General features: G+C 45.8%; 1 protein-coding gene across 5 annotated transcripts in view; it reads left to right on the top strand.

Annotated features, from left to right (window-relative positions):
• NCK2 (NCK adaptor protein 2) overlaps window positions 1-20494 on the top strand; it is a 152341-nt gene extending 131847 nt beyond the window's left edge. For all 5 annotated transcript variants that reach the window (XM_045980949.1, XM_045980946.1, XM_045980950.1 and 2 more), the window contains one exon: window positions 19139-20494. In XM_045980949.1, coding sequence (XP_045836905.1) covers window positions 19139-19333 — 195 coding nt within the window. In that variant the 3' untranslated portion in view covers window positions 19334-20494. The remainder of the gene's footprint in view (window positions 1-19138) is intronic.
• The last annotated feature ends 2859 nt before the right edge of the window (window positions 20495-23353 follow it).

Genomic DNA, 23353 nt, shown 5'->3' with positions numbered 1-23353 from the left:
TCATTGACCTGCAGACGTACTCTTGCAGATGGGATGGTAAGGAAGCTGGCTTTGTAGCTCCTGAAGGTGGTTTGGCCGCTCTACGGAGATTACCCCTTTAATGTTCTACAGACTCAGACATTGTTTTTCTCTCCAGGCTTCCCATTCTGTTCATGAGCCCACTCCCTGCCCACCGCAGCCCTGGTGGTTGACTTTGTTTCCTCTCTGGGTCTGAGGCATGTCTCAGGTCTGCTGCTCTCAGTGGGCGGGGCACCTGGGTTCTGACACAGCCTTTGTGCGTTGGTTGGTTTTCCTTTTGAAACCGTGCAGTCCTCCGGTCATCTCTGCTGCAGGCGGCATCGTGGAGTTCATCTCCGAAAAGCTTTTAAAGCACTTATGAACAGAATTGAAAAGACAGGGCTTGAGAGAGCGGAGTTTGCGTGTGTGAACTGAATCAGAGGTAGGAGGCCGCTTGCCTCAGAGCAGATCCTTTTCCAACGGTCGGTCGGCAGATCTGGGGTTTGTGTTTTGGGTACGTGGCTGAGCCTGTCTGGAAGAACAGGGCCAGTTTCACGCAAGGTAACCTTTTCACGTGTAAACATTGTGGAAATACTCAACCCAACCGGTTTTGTTGATCCCTTTGGAGATGCACCTTCCACATAATAAGATTCCCCCGAAACAAGAGTGCTGTAGATAGAGTGCATTACAATTATGTTGTGTCGGTTCTGGCAGGTTTCAGTTTAATTTTTAAAATGCAAACTACAAGACTAGGAGATATGAAATCTGTACTGTAATTGGGGTCCTCTGGGAAGGCTGATAGCACCATCAGTCAGTGCATATTTAAGACTCCTGCAGAAGGATCTGCGAGGAACTCGAGGGCACGGAAATGTTTTTCCTTCTCTGAGACAGAGGCAGCTGTGATGTGTTCTTCGAGGCAGGAGGAGCATCATGGTGGTGGCGACCGGACCCCTCTCCGTGTCAGCAGGTCACGGCGTTGGCGGCTGCCTTAGATGTGCTGAGGCAAGCACCCCAGGCCTGGATATTAACTCCCTCTGAAATCTGAACTCTGTGATTTTCTTATCCAGCCACCAGAGCTTATCGTTGCTGGCAAGCCATCAGATCAAATCGTTCTCACGTGACGTAAGCTCTGCGCAGAGCTGCCTTCAGATCATGCCGGAGGCTTAGGAGGATGAATTTTGCTGCACATTTAACTCTTCTGAGCAGAAACTTAGAGGAATCACTGGAAAACCAATTATGGTAGAAGGTGGTTGGTCCAGAGTGCCTAAGGGATAAGTATAATCCCGAGTCAGAAAGTATAAGCTTGATTTAGAGATTTGGAATTCGAGGGGCACCTGCTGGTCCAGTTGGTGGAGCGTGTGAGTCTTGACCTTGGGGTTGTATGTTCAAACCCCACATTGGATGTAGAGATTACTTTTAAAAAAAATCCTCAAAAAAAAAATAATTTCTGAGTTTGAAGACACTTTTAAGAATGGAGAGGGGTCAAAGCAGCCCTGCGGTGCGGAGATCTTAGCCTCATTCACTGTTCTTCCTGTCTAGGGCTCGGGGATGGGGTAGATGAGAAAAGTGCCCTCCCGACTGCTGGCCTTGGGGCAGACCTCCTAATACATATCCGTAGGAAACACACATTCGGCGGGTGTCACTGTCTGAACTCAGAGACCAGGTCCTCCTGGATGGGGGGGACACAGGCCTCCCGCTTCTCACTGCGCTTCGCACATGCGTTCTTTTCGCAAACTGGAGGTTTGCGGCAGCCCCGTGGTGAGCAAGTCTGACTGGCACCATTTTCCACCAGCATTTGCTCACCTCGTGTTCCTGTCCCGTCTTGACAATTCTCACAGTATTTGATACTTGTTCCTGTTTATATTTGTTATGGTGATCTGTGATCAGGGATTTTTGAATCCCTGAAAGTTCGGGTGATGGCTAGTGTTTATTAGCCATGAAGTATTTTTTAGTTGAGACGTGTGCATTATTTTTTAAACGTAATGCTATACCGCACACTTAATAGACTACAGGATGGTGTAAACATAACTTTCATACACACTGGGAAACCGAAGAATTTATCTGATTTGCTTTCTTGTGACATTGGCTTCTTTGCGATAGTCTATAGGGTATTTCCGAGGTACGCCTGAGCTTTCTTCACCAGGGTTCCGTCTTAGCACTTGAATAAGCTCCTGTGTCTTGTTTGTCTCAGATTATGAGAGAATATGCTGACTTTCTAAATAATTAAAATGTTACTTATTGACACTATATTTTAACCATTTTTATAGGACACTCTCCTGATTTTTTGCATTTTGTCTTAACTTAGAAAAGCGAGCTATGGCACACTAATAGTGTGATTCCAGGGGAATGGAGGCAGAAGAGGACCCCCCATCAGCCCTGCACCCTCTCTACCACCAGCTCAGGCTGAGGAGGGCCACATGACCCAATGTGCAGGACTGTGATGGTGTGCAGGGCTGCCTGTCCTAGTGGCTTTTGCCTTCACGCGTGGCATTTTTCCCTGTTGGGATGCCTGCCTTGTGCCAAAGGGATGTTCTCAGGGTCTCCAAGGTGTACTGCTGCATTTCTCCCGACAGCAGACCTAGGTCTGCTTTTCCTACTCCCACCTGGGTCCTCTGAGGATGTTGAGGAACTTTATGGATGGACAGATGGACAGATCCATTCCTTATTCACTTTCCACCATCTCCTGTCTGCCTCTGCCTCTTGGCCAACGCTCTCTTATCCTTTGTCTCCTTTGCTATTCACTTTGGCACTTCTGAGATGAGAGCCTGGCTTTCAGAGCCACCTCCAGACCAATGTGAGCCCTTGACACAGCAGCTGTAATCTAACAGAACATCGTGTCCTGCCGGGGTTGGAAAGGCTTCTGATGGGATGCAGGGACATCTTCGTTTCACTTCCCTTCTCTCTTGCCATCTTTGGGCCTGGGACTTTCCTCTGATTGAGGTCAGCACAGGACACCTGGCTTCTGCGGGGGCTTAGCAGCGTTCTCAGAGCTCTTCTTCCAGATAGGCCTCCTTAAGGTCTCCTGAGGGGGATCGCTTCTCGGCCCTTTGGCTAAGATCAAGTGAAGATCTCCTGAGGGATTCTGCTATAAATAATCGAGGCACTTGCTTGACGTTATCGTGCATTTAAAGATACTCAGTATTTCCCTGTTTTGAAAAAAATACACCTAACACTGAATCTTTGCAGACTACTGATAGAGTTGCCTAGGACGTGTGCATTTAAGGGAGGAGGAGAGCCTGTTTTGGAAAAATAAATACAAACCTCACCGCATCCTGGGCTTGCCGGTGTGAGTGATGTCCTGGGTGTTTTCAGAGCTATCTGTCAGGCATGTTTTATCAAGGAATGAACAGACCAGCCAAAGGATCCTGTTTGGGCGCCCTTTCCTGTCCCAAATCTCAATACCTACCCTCTGTTTCTACCATCTTCTCTCCCTTCCTCCCAGCCCCATAATTAGCATTTCTCTCAGCAGCTCAAGGTGAAAACAGCACCGTTTCTTACCCTCCATGTTCTGATTTCCTGCGTGCACCTGCGAATCCATAGCTCATGAAGTCTAGAGAATTCCAAGTTCCTGCCTGTCCTCTGTGTGCTCACCAGACATCCTGATGCATTTGCCCACATGCATTTGTACTCCGCGGATAGGGCTGGAAAGCCATGCTCACAGTTTGGAAAAACCCGCAGCGGGCATTCTGGGAAGCTCTGGAAGTTGTCAGTAACTTGGCTTTTCAGGAGCTCCGTCCTCCGTCCTTGAAGCCATTATTTGGAAAGAGACAGCGTACGCCTATGGTACGGTCTGCCGAGGAGACTAGCCGTGCCGCATGCGCCCGTGGTTTAGGGAGCCCTTTTCCTCCACCGGACTTTAGAAATCCCGGACTTTAGAAATCCCGGTGAGAGCTCCTTCTTCCACATGTGTGTGGTATGTTTCACAGTAGGATTTGGAAACTAATTGCTGGTTGTCCACTGTGTTTGTTTCTGTTGGAGAAAAATTACTTTTTGCTAAAGATCACGTAATGTGTGCGTTGACCACATGAACAGTCATGTGTTCCATTCCTTGCTCTTTTTGAAAAAAAAATTATATATATATATATATATACACACACACACACACACACACACACACACATACATATCCATCCATTAAGATTATCTGGACAGGGAGGAACAGAAGGAAAGAATTAGTATAGTTCCTTGCTATAGTATTCAAATTTTATTTCTTCTAGAAATCATAATTCTTTTGCCAAAACTCTGTTTTTGGGTGATGTCATCCCTTTGCCTCTCTAGATCACTGATGCTTACACTGTCCCACAGGCCAACATCTCCCTGAGGGCCTGGTAAGAGAGAGACCGTGGGGTCCCACCCCTAACGTTCCTGACCATGACTGCCTTACTCCCAGGAGATCTGGAGCCCAAGAATTTGCCTTTCTTAGCACATTCCTCAGTGATGCCAATGCTGATGCTGCTGAACTCCGGACCACACTTTGAGAATGATTATTGTAACCCGAATGGTTTCAGACGTATTTACATTAGTTGTTGAAATACTACATTTGCAAGAACTATAAACATGCTCAAAGGTGAACATTTATCTCTTCTTAAGTTTCTTTTAGGTAGAACTGTTGACTTCTTTCTGTTCAGTGGAATTCAGCTTCTAAAGTACTTTTTGTTGGTTTTTGTCAGCTGTTTAGGATGGCCTTTACTCTGTGTCTCATAGAGAGTGGGAAAGAGGGCAGTTGTCAAAGCAGAATGAACCCTGCTTCCTAGCAGCTCAGAGAGGGGGGACCCACAGAGTGAGTTCCTTCCAACAGTGATGCTCACGAGCTTTCTAAATCCACGGTCTGGGGCCGTGATCTCTGGATGCCTTCTCAGGTGTGGGTTAATGTTAAGGAAGAGCAGTGCCTACATGCTTCTTCCCATTGAGAAAATAGTAAGTTACTTTTTAATCATCAGGCTGTTTGCCCAGTACCTAATGGAAGCTTTAAGCCTGTATTTTTTTTTTTTTTTTTATAGTATGTCTCACTTGAAATATATCGCATTTTTAAAACTGGAAGGACCCGAAGCATCACTTAGGATGGCTGCTTTTCTCAGAGTTCACTCCTCATCACCTGTCTCGCTGACCCGCCTCTCAGATGGCCCTGAGCCTCTTCAGCTCCAGCCGGCCCTTCCGTATTTACCTCCAGACAAATCAGCAAACTCACGCATCTGTGAAAAAGTCTAGACTCTTATTTAAAGCTAGTTCTTGAAATATAATCAATCACAAATGTGCCCAGGGTATCCCTCGTGATTTTTTTCAGAACCCAACGAGGGCTTTTATACTGAGCCCGTGGCCTCCGTTAAAGGCCTGGCTCCCCGTTCATCCCCAGAGGAGGGGGTTCTTCCTGGGAGGAGGGGGATGGACTGGTTCTGAGTGCTCTGCCCGTGTCTCTGCAGACTACCGATAGAGTTGCATGTAACCAGCCGGCAAAATAATTTGTCCCTTCAGTAACACAGAAAGCACCTGAGAATCTGAGAAAACCATTATTTATGATGAAGGGCTTTAAATGGAGTCTGATTTCTGCTTTGTTGCAAATAAAAGTAAATAGTATTGAATCCATTGATTTGTTTTTGGAGGGAGATTAATGTTGAAAAGGACGAGTAGTCTGTTACCCCAAACTCAGCTGACTGGTGACGCGTAAAGGAAACAGGCGTAGGTTAGCCAAGGGGGGCCCCGTCAGGCCAGCAGACTAGGGCAGTGAGGCTGCGCAGGGCCACTCTCCCCCTTGTGAGCTGAGAGTTGCTGAGTGGCCTCTTCCATTCATGCCTGGTGTCTCTCCAGGTCCTAGTGTGCATTTCCCTCCTTGCACTTGTGTTCCCGCTGTTGGGTTCTTGGACTGGGCTGTCTCTGCCTCCAGACCTTTATACAGGCCTAGAAAAATCTAGAATGCAGTTCACCTCCCCTGTGCCCTCACCAGTGCAATGTATACATGTCCTTCAAGTCTCATTCCAGCCACCTTTGCTCCTGCAGAGTCTTTCCTGACCTGCAGGCCTGGGCCACACGCTCCCCACATGCTCCTGGGTCACAGGGCAGTCTTACACTCGGGTGACATTGCCCCTGAACATGGCTGTGCTGGCCCCTTTGAAGGCCAGGTCACAACAGAGAGTCTGTACTGTGTCACGTTGTTGGCATTGGTGGGGCTCTAAGAAACACTCTTTGTGTTAATTATCCAGAAGGTGCGTAATAGATTCAGTATGGGAATCAGCAGCCAACCAGTGCCGAGTGCTAGAGATTCCGAAGCTCTCTGTCCGTGCCTGTGTTCTCCCAGGGTTGTGCTTAAATGCGTTGCTGGACTCCGAACTGTGGCCTCTGGTGTATTTTGTGTTTTGTATTTTTGCTGCCACGAGGGTGGTCCAGACACCCTCTGTTGAGGCCTGCAGACATAATGAAGAGAGAAACGGTCATCCAGTAACCACTGCCAACTGAAGAACAAGTCTTTCAAAGTAAAACAAACAAATAGGTCCAAGTCAACAATTCATCCATAGCAATATTCAGAAAGATTTTCATAAAAATCTCCTAGACCATGAACTACCATTTATCTAAATATTTCTATTGCTCTCATAGAAAATCACCAGTACCTGTAAGAAATGGTTTTCTCCAAAAACATTTCACAATGTAATGGAAATTTTTAAAAACTGGATCAAGGGTGCCTGGGTGGCTCAGTGGGTTGATGCCGCTGCTTTCGGCTCAGGTCACGATCTCAGGGTCCTGGGATCGAATCCCGCATCGGGCTCTCTGCTCAGCCAGGAGCCTGCTTCCTCCTCTCTCTCTGCCTGCCTCTCTGCCTACTTGTGATTTCTCTCTGTCAAATAAATAAATAAAATCTTAAAAAAAATAAATAAAAATAAAAGAAAACCACTAAGGTTTTAAAAACTGGGTCAAGGAAGTTCTTAGCCCTTAATCTGTTAGGCTTATGTGGCAAACACATGTGGTACCAGTGTAAGCCTCTGGGCTGCTTTTTGGTTTTGTTTTTATTTTTATTTTTATTTTTTAATAATTTTTTAAAAGATTTTGTATTATTTGACAGACCGAGATCACAAGTAGGCAGAGAGGCAAGCAGAGAAAGAGCGGGGGATGCAGGCTCCCTGCTGAGCAGAGAGCCCGAAGCGGGGCTTGATCCCAGGACCCTGGGATCGTGACCTGAGCCGAAGGCAGAGGCTTTAACCCACTGAGCCACCCAGGCGCCCCTGTTTTTGTTTATTTTTTTTTAATCAATTTCTTAGCTGTGGCCACAGAAATAGTTAAATATATTTGTCTTTTGGACCAAGGCTTCCATGTGGTTTCTATAGGAGGTGGAAGTTAGGCTGACCTCCTTGACGATCATGCCACTGAATTAGCAGTGAAAGGAAACTATAGAAAGTATTAGGACCTCTGTGAACTGGGCAGTTTTGTTTTGTTTCTCACAACACACACACATGTGCATAGACACAGAGCGAGGGGCACGTGAGGCTGCTGGCCCAGGCCGGCGCCCACTGGCCAGCCCAAAGCTGCGCTGCTTGCTGCAGATGTGTTTTCTCTGCTGGTGAAGGAAGACCACCTGTACCATCTCCAGCCTCCAAGACTGGAGGAACCAGGACAGACAGAGAAACATTGAAATCCGGCTCTCGTTGATACATGGTAAACAGCAACCTGCAGTCTCTCACATGTCTTCTCTCCTTAAACTGAGGACCCTGGCCTGCCTGCCAGGGGTCTTCACCAGGTGTCCTGAGAAAACTCTTCCTTTGCAAGGAAGGAATTCCTTCCTACAGAAGGAATTCTGCAAGGAGTGTATACATTGGACTCAAGATGTGTGCAAGGCAGGTACACACCCAGCACACATGGTTTCTAGGGTATCTCACTAATACTACCAACATTCAGATATTCTGAGAGGGACCAGCGGGTGTCCCAGCCAAAGCAAGGCAATATCATGGTAGCGTTTTTGGAAAATCGAGAAAAAAGTGATTCATAAGGAAAAAGTAAAGTTTAGGGATGATGCCTGACCCCGAGCCAAAGGAAAGCACGCATTTTTGGATCAGGAGGTTAGTCTCAGCCCTGTCTCCAACTGCCGCATGCCCCCCCCCCCCCCATCCCACACCCCTCTCAGAAAACCGGCTAACTACGGTCACCAGGTATTTCAGGTGATCTGAGGGAAATGTTGCATACCACTGCTGTGCCCTCACTAGGAGACAATGCACTGGACCCTGTCACCTCCCCAGGCCGCCCTCAGCACCCCTGCAGCCAGTGACTGCTCTCCCAGACTACTGCAGGTTAGCGTCCATCGCGGGAGGAGCACATGTCCTTGCCCATCCTGATGCCTTGGCTCCCTCTGTCACATGCCTCTTATTTCCACCGGAACTCCACAAAGCTTTTTAGACCCCACAGAAACTTTAAGAGAAGTTTTTTTGTTTGTTTGTTTGTTTGGTACTTTTTATAGTGGCAGAATTACATAATACAGAAGTTACTGTTTTAACCATCTTTAAGTTCAGTGGCATCATGGATATTTGCATTATTGTGCAGTCATCATTACCATCCATGTCCAAAACTTTTTCAGCTTCCCTGCTTGAGATTGTATACCCATTAAATACCACCCGTTTCCCTCTTCTCCCAGCCCCTGGTGACTTTCTGCTTTCTATCTCCATGAATCCAACCACTCTAATAAGCTCCTTATTGGGATGGAATCATACAGGATTTGCCCTTTTGTGTCTGGTTTATTTCATGTAACGTAATGTTCTCGGGGTTCATCCGTGTTATAGCCAGTGAGAGGATGTCCTTCCTTTTTTAAAGCTGAATGGGGTTCTGTTGTATGCCCAGATCACATTTTGCTTATCCATTCATCTGTTGATGGACAGTTGGTTGGGGTTTCCACACCTTTCGGCTGTTGTGCGTAATGCTGCTGTGAGCATGGGTGTGCAGATACATTTTTGAATCCCGGACTTCAGTGCTTTTAGATGTATGCCCTGAAGTGGAGTGGCTGGATGAAATGGTAATTCACTGGTTAATTTTTTGAGGACCTGCCCTCTGTCAGTCACAGCGGCGGCACATAGCACGTTCCCACGTTCCCACCGGTGGTGCACAGGGTTTCTCCACATTCACGCCAACAGTTGTTACTTTCTGTTTTTTTGGTTTTTTGTTTTTCACGAAAACCATCCCAATGGGTGTGAAGTGACAGCTCGCTGTGGTTTTGATTTGCATCAGTACATAACCTCTTAATCTCAGCTTCACTGTTTGCTTCTTTGGGGATGTTTCTCAAGGCACTAGTACTAAGCAGCTCCTCTCTGTTACCTCCGTAGGATGGCAGGAGCCAGGGAGAATAACAAAATAGATATCCCCGTGGAGTTTATGACACAGAAAGATAAAGTTCATTATGCATTAGCTCCACAGGTAGTCATTACAAGTGGAATTGCGTACAATTGGCCTGCTTAATCCCCTTCTTCCTGTGTTCTGTTTCACCTTTTTGAAAGTTCCCCCTAGATTACAGTCACAGGAAATAGGACAGAATCGAGCATGCATAGGTCAGCAAACAAACAGGAGAAGACACATGTAAAATTTTCCTTAGCTTGGCAGCAGTCATTCTGCACAAGCAGTAGTGTCACCAGGGAACTTACCAGAAACCCAGAGGGTCAGAACTCACCCCAGACCTGCCAAATCTGAGTCTCTGGGATGGAGCCATGCGCCTTCTGTGTGGATAGGCTCTCCCAGTGATTCTGTGTTCGGATTTGGGAACCACTGGATTGTGGCATCAGAAATTGGTTCCAGCCCTTTTGAACAGCATTGTGTTACATGGTAAGATGAATCGCTGAATACCATTTATTGTTGACCATTTACACTCGGCATGACATGGCAAAAAGACGAAGAGTGACAAGGACAATATTCTGAAAGTCCAGCCTCTGCAGTAGTTACTTTTAACTCTAGGAAATATGTTTTGGGAGGCAGGGAAGGATAAACACACATGCACACACTAACTTGAAAGTGGACCCTCCCTAAACCACTGTCATTTAAAGATTAGTAGACCTTTCTGTGGTTGATGACTGAGTTCTGTAAAAGAGTTTATTTCAAAAGAGAATGAGAATGCTTGATCATGTCACGTATGGATTGGCCTCAGGCCTGTGAAGTAAATACTTCAAAGACAAATTTATAGAGGAAGAGAAAACGCCAGCGAAGAGATAATCGATGGAGAAACAAAGAGAGTAGTATCAGTTGACAGCTAGTGGCCTAAGTATAGACAGTGAGTCAATTTTGATTAAAAGAAGGCCATATTGGACAACCTGGGCAGGTGATCTAGCAGAATGATAAAACCAAAAGGCAGCTATTTTGAGATAAGAACAGAGAGAGTATTGATCAGTGGAATAGAGTTTGCCTCTAATCCATTGATTCTCAGATTTTTTTTGGTCAAGGAACTGTTTCTCTGGACAAAGAGTACCTTCCTTGAAGAAGTATAAAAAAGATCCATTCACCAAATAAAAGGAAAGAATGATGCGGCCATTGATAAACTAACAAGGTGACCTGGATTTGGAATTAGAGGGAGTTTTGAATATACACATAAATTATTGATGTTCAAAAACCAGCATGACCGGAAATCGGTCCAGAGCTTACCTGGGAGGCTTGGCGAACCACACAGATGACATTTCTACTCTCCAAAATGAAAAAGAAGTTTTAAGAATTAGTGCCAGGGAGCCAGGTCCTATCCTCCCCTGTTATTTCTTCCCAGCCATGTGCTTAAAAGAAAATCATATTACTACTTAAGCTATCAGGAATGGAAGAAGAAATAAAGGACATTACAGATTGTTCTCAGCATCCATTTTTTTCCCCATCAGTGAGAAAATAGTGATTAAATCTTGAGGAAAGGAGAGAAATATTTGACCAGGGCATCTGTTTTATAAAAATGCAAAGGTGCTTTACAGCAAGTATTTGAAACAGTGGATCAAGTTGATGAAGCTGTAGAAGTAGTATCAAAGAGGGTGTTCTTTTCATTGTCTTTTCTAAAAGTGGTCACTTGTGAGCAGACATTGTATAAAGGTGAGATGTAAAAATTACCTAAAGGACTGAAGACTGGAAGAGATGGTCAGAATGAGAAATTCATAAGTCAGTGCATTTATTGAACACCTGCTCTGACCCCAGTGTGGATGTATGGGGTTAAATCAAGTTCTAGTACTTAGAGGGATTATATTCAAATAGGGACCTAAAACCTAAGCAAACATATATATATATAGTGAACATATATATATATTATTATGTGAATATATTAGTGAATATATATATATATATATATATATATATATATATATATATATTCGTAAAAGCCCTGAGAGAGGTCGATTTTCTCCTACTCTAATAATTGTTTTCCTGTTCCACTTGGAAAACAACTTCCTAAAAAAGGGGATGGGGAGAATGAATGGCTTATCCCAACTGATAATTCTTCATAATCTGTGGTTCAAAAGCATGAGAATAGAAAAGAAAAATGTCACTCTCTTAAGGACAGTCAGAAGGAGAGAATAAGAAGACATGGTCTGATATTAGAAAATTTGAAAAGCTAGCACAGCCCTCGGTGAAGAGACATGACACCAAGTAAGTATGGTGTTTGGAGAAGGAAAGGGAGGAAATGCGGGCAGTGGGAGGAAGCTTAACTACAAGACTTGAAGGCAGATGTTTCAAAATGGAAGAGAAGGTACAGGACTGAGTCTAGTAAGATTTTAGTGCAGCCAATGAAAGTTTAACAAATACAGTACCTGTGATGGCTTTAAAAGGTGTCCACAAATTCTTTGATCCCCTTCTCCTCAAGGGGTGGAGCCTGATTGCCTCACCTTCAGGAGGGGCTGCCCTTAGTGACTTCTTTCTAATGAACAGAATATGGTGGAAGTTTTGTTAGGTCATTTCCAAGACTGGATTGTGAAAGACATTCTGGTTTTGCTCCCTCTCTGAGCACTTGGTCTTGAGGGAGTCAGCTGCCTGGTCTTGAAAACACTCAAGTACCCCCTTGGAAAGGCCCATGAAACGAGGAACAGAGGTCTCCTGAGTGGTTCATGTGAGCAAACCTGGTTCTTGGAAATAGCTCCTGCATCCCCAGTTGAGGCTTCAGATGATGTCTTGACCACAGCCCAATAGGAGCTGAGTGGTTTTAGCTCAAGGTTTAAGGCACTCCCAGTTCCTGAGCCACAGAAACTGCAATTATAAATGTTCACTGTTCAGATGGCCAACAGACACATGAAAAAGTGCTCCACATCACTCGGCATCAGGGAAATACAAATCAAAACCACAATGAGATACCACCTCACACCAGTCAGAATGGCTAAAATTAACAAGTCAGGGAATAACAGATGCTGGCAAGGATGCAGAGAAAGGGGAACCCTCCTCCACTGTTGCTGGGAATGCAAGCTGGTGCAACCACTCTGGAAAACAGCAGGGAGGTTCCTCAAAAGGTTGAAAATAGAACTACCCTATGACCCAGCAATTGCACTACTGGGTATTTACCCTAAAGATACAAATGTAGTGATCCAAAGGGGCCCGTGCACCCGAATGTTTATAGCAGCAATGTCTACAATAGCCAAACTATGGAAGGAACCTAGATGTCCATCAACAGATGAATGGATAAAGAAGATGTGGTATATATACACAATGGAATACTATGCAGCCTCAAAAGAAATGAAATCTTGCCATTTGCGACGACGTGGATGGAACTAGAGGGTATCATGCTTAGTGAAATAAGTCAATCGGAGAAAGACAACTATCATATGATCTCCCTGATATGAGGATGTGGAGATGCAACATGGGGGGGTTAGGGGGATAGGAGAAGAATAAATGAAACAAGATGGGATTGGGAGGGAGACAAACCATAAGTGACTCTTAATTGCACAAAACAAACTGAGGGTTGCTGGGGGGGGGGGGCGTTGGGAGAGGGGGAGTGGGGTTATGGACATTGGGGAGGGTATGAGCTATGGTGAGTGCTGTGAAGTGTGTAAACCTGGCAATTCACAGACCTGTACCCCTGGGGATAAAAATACATTATATGTTTATAAAAAAATAAGTAAATAAAAAACTAAAAAAAAGTGTTCGCTGTTCAAGCCACTGAATTTAGGGGTGATGTGTGACACAGCAGTAAACAAGTAAACAAGTAAACAGGAGAAGGCAAGACTGTAAGTTAGGCGATGACAGAAAATGACAGTTCAAGAGACAAAGCTTTTCCATTGGTTGTTTAAAGAAAAAGCAAATGAGTGGCTGCCATGTTGGTAAAGTTTATTTTCCCTCTGCTGGAAATCAGACCTCAAAGATACTTAGAGGCAGATAGTTCATAAAAATGAGATAGAAATGAGCCTCTTCTTCAAGGAGCTTGGAGCCTCGCAGGATAGATTTAAACAAGTCAGGATGACAACATGATCACGTGTGAAGTAAAATGTGGTGCTTCTACAGAAGGAAGTAGGCCTCTTCTAGTTAGTTTGGAAAGTTAAGTTTTCTCTAGAAATTCTACTCAAAAGAAATCTTTTTAAGTATTGACAAGACACCAATTGCTATCTTTATAAAGTTTCATAAAAGAAACTTAAGGAAGAGCCCCTAAATGGCAGTATTTGCTTAGTATCCCCCCAAAGATTTTATACTCCTGACATTACTAGAGTTTATTAAACTGTTCTAGTCTCTTCCCAATTTTAGGAATTATCTCTGTTTTGCAGTTGAGAAAACCAAAACAAAAAACCATTGGGAAATTTGTCAGGGTCACAACGCTATTCAGTGAAGGAGCCAGAATATGAACCCAAGAAGCCTGGTTCCAGAGTGTATAGTACAACCAACTGTCCTGCTTCTCAGTAGTGTAACTGTAATAAAGACCTGGAGTCTGAACATATTCCCACTTGTCCGATGTCACACGACCAGTTTCCACTTCAGGTCATGGTAGACTAATTTCTCACAGACTATGACTTCTGCCAAAAACACCTCGAGAAGCCAGACGAAACTGTGAAACAAACAAAAAGCAACCAAGAAGTAGTTTTTCAGGAGCCTACAGTGCTAAGGGGCAAAAATTAGAGGCCAGGGCCACCCAGGATGCAAGGCACCAGAAAAAAATTCAGGCCTTCAGTATGGACTCCCCAAAGTCTACATACTGGACACAAAGGCAGTCCTGAAATTAACTAGACTGTCATCAGTTCTTTTCCTCATTGGATTGCAGTATTCTCCCCCACCCTCCCTGAGTACTGAAGCAAAAGCAGATTCTCTCCAAAGGACAGTAGCATCATTTCATAGCTCATATCAATATGTAGCACTCAAATGACAGTACCAAAAGGCAAGACTGAATACCAAAAACAAGGAGGGGAAGAAAAGAGAATAGAAACAGACCCATAGAAGCCCAGACTTTGAATGTGTAAACATCATCCTCAAGATGTATGGATTAGTAGGTTCAAGAAATTCAGCAAGATGAATTTTTTTTTTTTTAAGATTTTATTTGTCAGAGAGAGAGAGCGCAAGAGAACGCAGGCAGAGAGGCAACAGAGGCAGAGGGAGAAGCAGGCTTCCCGCTGAGCAAGGAGCCTGATGTGGGACTCAATCCCAGGACGATGGGATCATGACCTGAGCTGAAGGCAGCCGCTTAACCAACTGAGCCATCCAGGCATCCCAGCAAGATGAATCTGGTTAGACAATTAGAAGTTAGAAAAAAGGAACAAAGGTGAGAATTATAAGACTAAAAAATATAATAACTGAAATTAAGAACTTGGTGGGTTTACCATAGATTAAACACGGCTAAAGAAAGGATTAGTAAATGGGAAGATAGCCCAGAGGGATTACAGATTTTAGGATACACACACAAAAGGACAAAAAACACAGAAAGAATATAAAAAAGATTTTGCTTTGGACTGAATGTTTGTGTGTCTCATCTCAACCCCTGCCAAATTCACAGGCTAAGGCCCACCACCCAATGTGATTGTATTAGGTGGGTGGGGCCCTCATGAATGAGATTAGTCACATATTTATAAAAGAGACCCTGGAGAGCTCTCTTGCCGCTTCTGCTGTTCAGAGACACCATGAGAAGTTGGTTGTCTAGGAAGCAGGAAGCAGGCCTTCATCAGATACCAAACCTGATCTTGATCTGGACTTCCCCACCTCCAAAACTGTGAGAAGTAAATTTGAACCACACAGTTTGTGGTGTTCAGTTATAGAAGGCTGAACTGAGATTTACGTACATGTAATCAGTGTCCCAAAAGAGTGGATGGGGAAAGGGAGAGTTCGGCAAGAGGGTGGCAGGGCTATTTGAAGTGGTAAATGCTGGTGCCACATGACTGGTGGAGAGCCAAGCCAGCTCTCCTCGCTTCAGATTTAGCACCTTTAAAACATGTTTCATCGTGACAAGTAACACACAGAAAATGTCTTTTTTTTTTTCTTAAGATTTTATTTATTTGATAGAGATACAGTGAGAGAGGGAACACAAGCAGGGGGAGTGGGAGAGGGAGAAGCAGGCTTCCCGCAGAGCAAGGAGCCTGATCTGGGGCTTGATCCCAGCACCCTGGGATCATGACCTGAGCCAAAGGCAGATGCTTAGTGACTGAGACATCCAGGTGCCCCCAGAAAATGTCGTTTAAGTACATGTGTAACCCAGGTCAAGTTCAGGAAATAGGACATTGCTGGTACTCTGGAAGCTACTGCCCATCCCAGATTAGCCTCCTGATTGCACCATGAGGTAATTGCTACCTTTAATTTTATGAAAATAATTTCCTTGATTGTTTAAACCTAAGTATGTATCCCTAAACAGAACATTTTAGTTTTGCTTGCATTTCTCTCTCAATGTAGGTATTCTCACAAAACCCTGTGAGGGTTCTTTGACTGGCTTCAAATTAGAGTGCAGAGTCACAGTGTTACCACACTGCTGCTAGCCGAAGGGAGCGTGGCCTCATTCTTTTTCACCCGCCTCCCCTAAGTCATTCTAGAAGATGGACAAGACGTGGACAAGGCTGGTGGCATCGCCTCCCCTGGGGTCTTCCTCTGTTTTGTGCTCTTTCACTTTCTCCGGAGGCAGAGCTGCTTTGGGTCTGGAGCTGCTCCATCTCTGTCAGACCCAGGGAACTGGCCCAGTTTAAGGAAAGGAAATTCTGCCCACCTGCGTCCCAACTGTGTCATTGAGGCAGCTCCATACCAGAATGTCTGGCGGGGCCGGAGTCCTTAGGACAGAATCAGAAAGGCATCCACAGCCTGGGGATGAGGTTGGCCCCAGAGTTCCCCACTTCGAGGGGCTACTCAGCCCATCAGTCACGTTCATATCTTTTTCTCATGGCTCTGAACATTTGAAAACACTGCTAGTGGTTGGCGCAGATGGCGTTTCTGTTCTGAGACCATATCAGCATCCCGCGGATGGCTCACTGAGACGCAGATGGCCAGGGTTAAAACACAGATGGCTGGGCCCCACTCTCCAGTTTCTGATGAAGCCGGTCTGGGGGCGAGGCCTGGGAATTTGCTTTTTTTCTGACAAGTTTCTGGGTGATGCCACTGCTGGTACTGGTCTTGATACCCACCTTGAGAACCACCGGTCGAGCTCATCTTCAGGCTTCATTTAGTGCTAGCTGGTGATATAGATTGGAAAATCTGCCCAGAATGAACCAAGAATCCCCCAAGTGTTCAGCATTCCTGCTTCACATAAACTTGGTTCGTTCTACATCCTTAACTTTTAAGGTTTCTGCTCAAGAGCCCATGAAATTAAAAATTACCTTCTCCACTGCATCAGCGCTCCTGCCGTTGACACCCAAATGCACATGGCGTGCCATGATGTTAAATTAAGGAGCTTAAATTAAAAGCACATTTCCCTGTTCAGAAAGTCATCTGCTGATCATTTGGCTTAATTAAAATTGGGTATATCGTGTACTTACCCTTACCTCGACCACGATGCTGCTTAATCTGTGAATTGATTCAGGGATCTATAAAACTAGCACAGTGCCTGGCTTGTGCTAAACTATAAAAGGGAGATCGCCTTCTGTGTGTGTGTGTGTGTGTGTGTGTGTGTGTGTGTGTGTGTGTGTAATGTAATAGAAGCTTGAAACTAAACATTGCTTTAAGGGAAACAGAAGCCCTCAGGAGAGGGTTGAGTGGTACATAGCTGTATGGACTATTGCACTAGGACTAATAACTGTTGTGACAGCAACAATGACGCCAGTGCTCCAAGCCTTGCTCACACGTTGAGGACCTGTCAGGTAGAACCTGTTTCACTTGGTTCTTTTTTCAGAGCCACACACAGCAACCAACTTGGAAAATAATACAGAGGATACCGAGGGTTAGCTTGCACCCATCTTGTTCAGTCCCATGAGAATAGTCACGATTGGAGAATTGATTAGAATTACTTAGAATGACGTTTTGTGCAGTTTAGAATGTTACATTGACAGGGCGGGTTGACAGGATCATCTGTGACATCAGGGTTTGTGATGATTCGTTTCTAAGAGGTCTAGTGGAGGAAATAACTTCCAAGTTCTGTGTTGTCCTCCCCACTTCCTGACCCTCTCATGCCCATGACTCTGAAAATGGTATGTCCCCTGAGGCTGACTCGGAGATCAGTCTTTCTGTGGCATCCTGAAGGTCCAGCCCGCTAGCACTTCCTGGGTCTCCTCCAGGGCATCAAGTCCCAGGGTTAGCATGGAGATAAGATGGGACCTTTCCCTCAAAGGTTTGTTTCTCTTTGGTTTGTTTGGGGCAGAGAGATCCATAAATACAGGCTGTGAATACAGTTGTCTCTTGATTCTTGCACGGTAGCAGCTGTGACTGGTGGGTGAGCCCCACAGTGCTTTTGCAGAATTGAATGCCCTTGGATATCCATTTCACTGGGATGTCATTGGTTTATGGGATTTTCACTTGTTTTGCAAGATTTTGCACACTTTGGACCAACGGTTTGTAAGTTGCTTGTAAAAGTGGCTGAGGTCCTTGTTAATTTTGTCCCCGTGGGACCACACAAAACGGGGTGGGTTCTCCGCAGGAAATTAGTTGGGTCTTGAGAACCAATGAACCCTGCTGTAGGAATTCCTTTAAGAGCTATAGTAGGCTCCTACCATCTGTACGGCTCTCCGGAATACAGAGTGGAGAAGATGTGGTCCACCTGGCCTAATGCAAAGTGAAGGGATAGGACGAACGTGTAAATTATTTATTACAGAACAGTTACTGGAGTACACTCTGCTCCTGTCCCTGGAAGTTGTCAGCTTTCTGCTGTATGGCAAAACAAGGAAGGGAAAAACTTACCTCAACTGAGAGAGGTTTCTTCAGGTGGAAAACCTTTCAGCTTGTAGCCTTGCAGGAATGATCGTCCAAGGTAGCGACAGGATGGCTCAAAGAACAACGTGAACTGCAGTGAGAGTGGGACAGTGGGACAGTGACATCTCATTGATTAGATCTGTAGGCAGGGCCACATGACACACCCCATGTGGACACAGTGCCACCCCACTGTGGCGGGCAATGGGTTTTATTCTGGAGCCACTGAGGGGGGCCAGCCTCCTTCCACTTCCCCATCAGCTGGCTAGTCAGGGTCTCAGAAGAGGCAGGACCACTTTTAATAAAAAATGACGATACCTTTCTCAAATCGATTCACATATAAATAAGGCACTGACATAATCGCAAAATCAGGCACTTCTCAGTAAAATCTGCGCTTAAACCATAGTACAGCACCCCCCACCCCCACCCCCGGATATTACAAATCATGTTTAAAACTCCGGAGTTTTCAACTGCTCTTAAAGTATTTATTTTTAAATAGCTTAGAATTAGAAAAATTTTGATGGCTTCATTTCTAATGGAGGGAAATTTCTAGCTGCTGCCTATGTGCAGACCACTTTTTAGAAATTCCCAGTTTATTAGAAACAGGCTGGGGGAAAAAAAATTCAAGTTTCTTCAGCATTAGGGTAACACCGGTATCCCACACGCTATGCACGGGGTCCCCCGTTTTCGAATAACTGAAATACATTTGGCATAGCCGCTGTACTAAGCAAAATGGAGTTTTGCTTGGACTCGGAGCACACGAAGGTCGCATGGCTCCTGGGTCGCTGGGAGCCTCAGGTGCCGCGCTAGGTACTGCCGCACACCTGGCGTGCGTGCTGCGAGCGTGTGGCGTGCGTGCGGCGTGCGTGCTGCGTGGGGGGCGTTCCCCCGCGTCTCCTGCCGGCGGCTTGTCCTGACTCGTGTTCCGTTTCCTCCCCAGCCCAGTGACTTCTCCGTGTCTCTGAAAGCGTCAGGGAAGAACAAACATTTCAAGGTGCAGCTCGTGGACAATGTCTACTGCATCGGGCAGCGGCGGTTTCACACCATGGACGAGTTGGTGGAACACTACAAAAAGGCGCCCATCTTCACCAGTGAGCACGGGGAGAAGCTCTACCTCGTCCGAGCGCTGCAGTGACGCCCACAGCCCCTGCCACCTCCAGGCCCTCGGTGCCACACTCACCTCCCCGGAGCCGGGCACGTGCGCCCCCGGAAGAGACCGCGCTCACGGGCCCTCCTGCAGCGGGCTCCGCTCTGTCCGGTGGTTCATCGGTCCTTGGCTTCCTTGGCCTCGTTTACCTTTGCGTGCAGGTCGGTCTGTTTTTCCGCTCGCCTCCCCTCTGCCAGCCCGGGCCGTGGCACCCACTTGCCGGCCTGCCCTCCTCCCGGCCAGGTTTCGAACGGGAGGTGCAAGAAGGGGGCTGTTGGATCACGGCACTCCTGCTCAACTGAAAACAGCCGTAGTCTGTTCAGATGGTTCGCGCTAACAGAACCCCTCCTTAAACAGACATCGGGCACGGTTTGAACGCGCCGAAGCTGCCGTTAATTAAGTGAACTACAGTACAACTCAGCAGGGCGGGTGCTCCTGCAGAGGGCCCCGGCCCTGGGCCTGGCAGCCGTGGCTCTGTGCCCTTTGCCCTCGCGTGGCTCCCAGACTGTCCAGGGAGTGGACACGCCTTGCTGGTAGCAATACCAGAACCACCAGATGAGAGAGTAGTGAGGAAAGTCAGTGCCTTCGGGGCTATGCTTGCAATAAAAGAATTTCCTTGAAAGTCAGTCTGCAGAAGCCAGACCTGTGACCCAGACAGACAGATGTTGTGGTCATTTACCCCCAGATGTGCCATCCTCCTAGTGCTTTTTCCTCTCGCCCTGCGGCTTGTTTAAATTTCACAATTATGTATTTAATTCTCAAAGTAATATGTATCCGTAGCCATTTGTTGACACTAATACAGATGATTAAGGAAAACAGCTGATCTTTGGGGAAGGGGAGCTACCATACACTTTACACACACACACACACACACACACACCATATATATATATATAATATATATATATATATATATTATTTGCTTTACAGGGAATTTTTCAGGGTTTACAAGAGAATATGTGATTGGTAGTAAGAGACACAGAATGTTTATGAAGAAATTGCATTTTTTTTTCTTTACATTTGAACTTCTTTATAGTTTAAATATACAGTCTTGAGATGGCACATTCCTACAACTGAAGAAGGGGTCTTGAGACCTCCTAAACTTGCATACTCAGTTTTTTGGATATTGTAATAAAAAAAAAGTATTATGACAAGACTATGTGTGTATTTATCTTTGGGAAAACTCAAGAGTCCATTCCGGGAGAGTAATTGCTCCAGCATTTACTGGTTCCTCAGTGCCTACGGGGAAACAATTTTTAGAGAGAAGTTTTAACGAATTTATTATTTGTGTGTTTTCTTTTTCTACCACCACGTATTTTGTATGCTGAAATAATAAATTTTAATTAGTGAAACTCCAAGAGAAAGCAGACTCTCAAGCTTGGTCCTAACTTTACTCTTTGGAAATTATTGGTTTAAAAATGTTGCACTGAACTTTCGTCAGCCGTACTGCTCAGCACCAGCTTTTTTCTCTCCCACCCGTGTCTTCCAGTCGCTCAGCTGGTAAGCAAATCTCAAACAGTTGCACCATGCCAGGCACAGGAAACAAAGTCACATCACAGGGGAGTTGTGCCATTACTGGCTAATGAACAGCGCATGTGTCCTCAGCGCCCTGTCTATGCTAGACGGGGTCCTCACTTATTCCTCATCACAACGCCCTAAGGTGGTCCTGTTCTCATCCCCCTTACGCAGAGGGAGGAAATGAGGCAGGAGGTAAATGCACAAGGTCACAGCACTGGTACTTGGTCGGGCAGTTGCAAACCCAGAGAGCTGGCTTTGGTGCCACCCCCTCCCAACACCAACCACGGGGGCTTCCAGCAGAAATAAGCAGTTTGGTGAGAGCTTGCACTTAACCTGCCATTCCTGTTCTCTGTGAGCTCGTTGTTCTCTTTGTTGCCTGTGATACAAATCGGAAGTTTGGGGTACCCAGTTCTGTAAGAATATATATCCAGATGAGTGAAGTGGATCATGACTTCAGACAAAGCACATCTGTCCTATACCTTATCCCTGGAAATTACAAGTGCTTCTGACTTTTTCAGGTCGCAGTGTTGTGTGTTCCATTTTGACCTAATGTTAGAATCCATTCTTATGGTAAGTGTCTGGATAGCTGAAAGACTTGGGTTTACACAGAGCAAGTAAGGAAGAAACAAGCAATTAAAGGACGCAATACAGATAGACATTCTGGCTTCAGGAACTTTTCTAAGGCTTATAGTTAAAATTGACTCATTTTCAGTCTTGCCCCAAACCCCCATGGGAAGTCCTTCAGCTGCCTGGGACAGATTAGGATTTGTATTTATGAAGGTTCCAGCATCCCCAGACTTCCCTGCGCCAGGTGGACCAATGGAGGGTGGATTGACAGCCCCAGTCCGAGCCTGTTGACAGTGGGGAAGGCGGTCAAGGCAGGGTCCCCGTGTGTTTGGAGTGTGGACGGACCGTCAGTGCCCTGTCCAGGTGGCCCTTCTGCCATCACCTTGCTGCATGTCCGAGATTTCCTGGCCAGATCTTGCTTTGCCATTCCCTTGTCTCTGCACAGACGGCAAAGGACAATAAAGGGCAGTCATTTTATAGTTGTGGGACTCCGCTCATTTGTTTGCATTCAGTGTGCCTTCATTTTTCAGAAACAGCCCTGCTGAGTTACGGCCCTGAACCACCAAGCCCTCACACGTGACGAGTGCCAGATGCTATTAAATCATGTTTCTAGGGAGCTAAAACACCGTGTTTTCTCCCAAAGTGCATCACAAATTATAGTCTTAAATTATAATTAGAATCTTTAGGTCTACTGAAACTCTGACATTCCCAAGCTAAATATTTTCGGTACCAGTACAATTTTGTCTTTGGCTTCTATCTATGAAGCGGTTTATAAACTACTTCTCTACCTAATTTCTACCACCCGATACCAGAAAGCCAAATTAATTTTAAGACCAAAGCTTAGAACTGTGAGAGCCTAGAAAAGCTTGAAAGTATTCTTTTAAAATAAAACCTCACGGTGAAATACAGCTCTGGTCTTGGCCACTTGCCCACTAGAACTCAGCCATGGGTGTGTAATTCGTGTAGTCACCACTCGTGTGATCAATACAGTCGTTTCAGGTCTGTCTGACACCTTGCGGGGTTGCTGTCTGCTCTCTCACAAAGCAGGATCCCTTGTCCAGACTTGGTTGCTGCTGCCAAAGCCAAGTGTGGTAGGAGCGCCCAGTTACCCTTATTAACCCTGTCACTTCAAGCGAAGTGTGTTCTCAGTGTGTTCGCCCTCGGGCGAATGGGGCTGCTCACCATCTTGGCGATTCCCAGGGCTGTGTGAGGATTATCTGCGGTAGAGCACTTGACCAACGAGGCAGGACACGCTCCACAGCACGAAGCAATGCCAGTCAGGCCGACTGTGTGTCACATAATCTACTTGACATTTTTCCTCATTTGTTGGAACCCTGGTGCCTCCACCAACCACGGGCTTCCTCCGAGGGCCCCACTGCAAAGGTGTGGCTCCATGAGACCCTCGATGTGGCCCCTACCAGCAGTGTCGGCGCCAATCCACCCCCCCCTTTTTAGAACATAGGCTCTAAGAGTACGCAAGGATATGTATTCCAAGAAGCTCCTCAGTCTAAATAGGGGACCCATCTTCCATTAGAAGCCCAGGCCCCAAAGCCATACTTGGCCACACTGAGCACCTTACTCACACCACATTCTTACCTCAGGTATTCGACAAATTCACATCCCCTCAAAAAATCCTCCCTTGAGGAGCAGACATCTTTGTTTTCTCCTTGAGGGCTGGGAAGGGGAGCAGGCATGGAGGGCAGAATAGAACATCCTCCAAGTTCCTTATGTTTCTTAGCCTGAGCTGACAACACAAGTCATTGAGTACTGGGCAAAAGTTGAATAGGCCAACCAATGTTCAGAAGACCTCTGCCGCCTATCTTAGCTCGTGCTGTTCTAACAAAATACCATAAGCCAAATGGCTCATGAATGAAAGAGATTTGTTTCTCACAGTTTTGGAGACTGGAGTTCTCAGATCAGGAT

Source organism: Meles meles, chromosome 16 (assembly GCF_922984935.1).
Source record: "Meles meles chromosome 16, mMelMel3.1 paternal haplotype, whole genome shotgun sequence".
In the NCBI taxonomy this organism is placed as follows: Eukaryota; Metazoa; Chordata; class Mammalia; order Carnivora; family Mustelidae; genus Meles; species Meles meles.
Note: the sequence above shows the minus strand (reverse complement) of the source record. Positions and strands in the feature narration are given on the sequence as shown.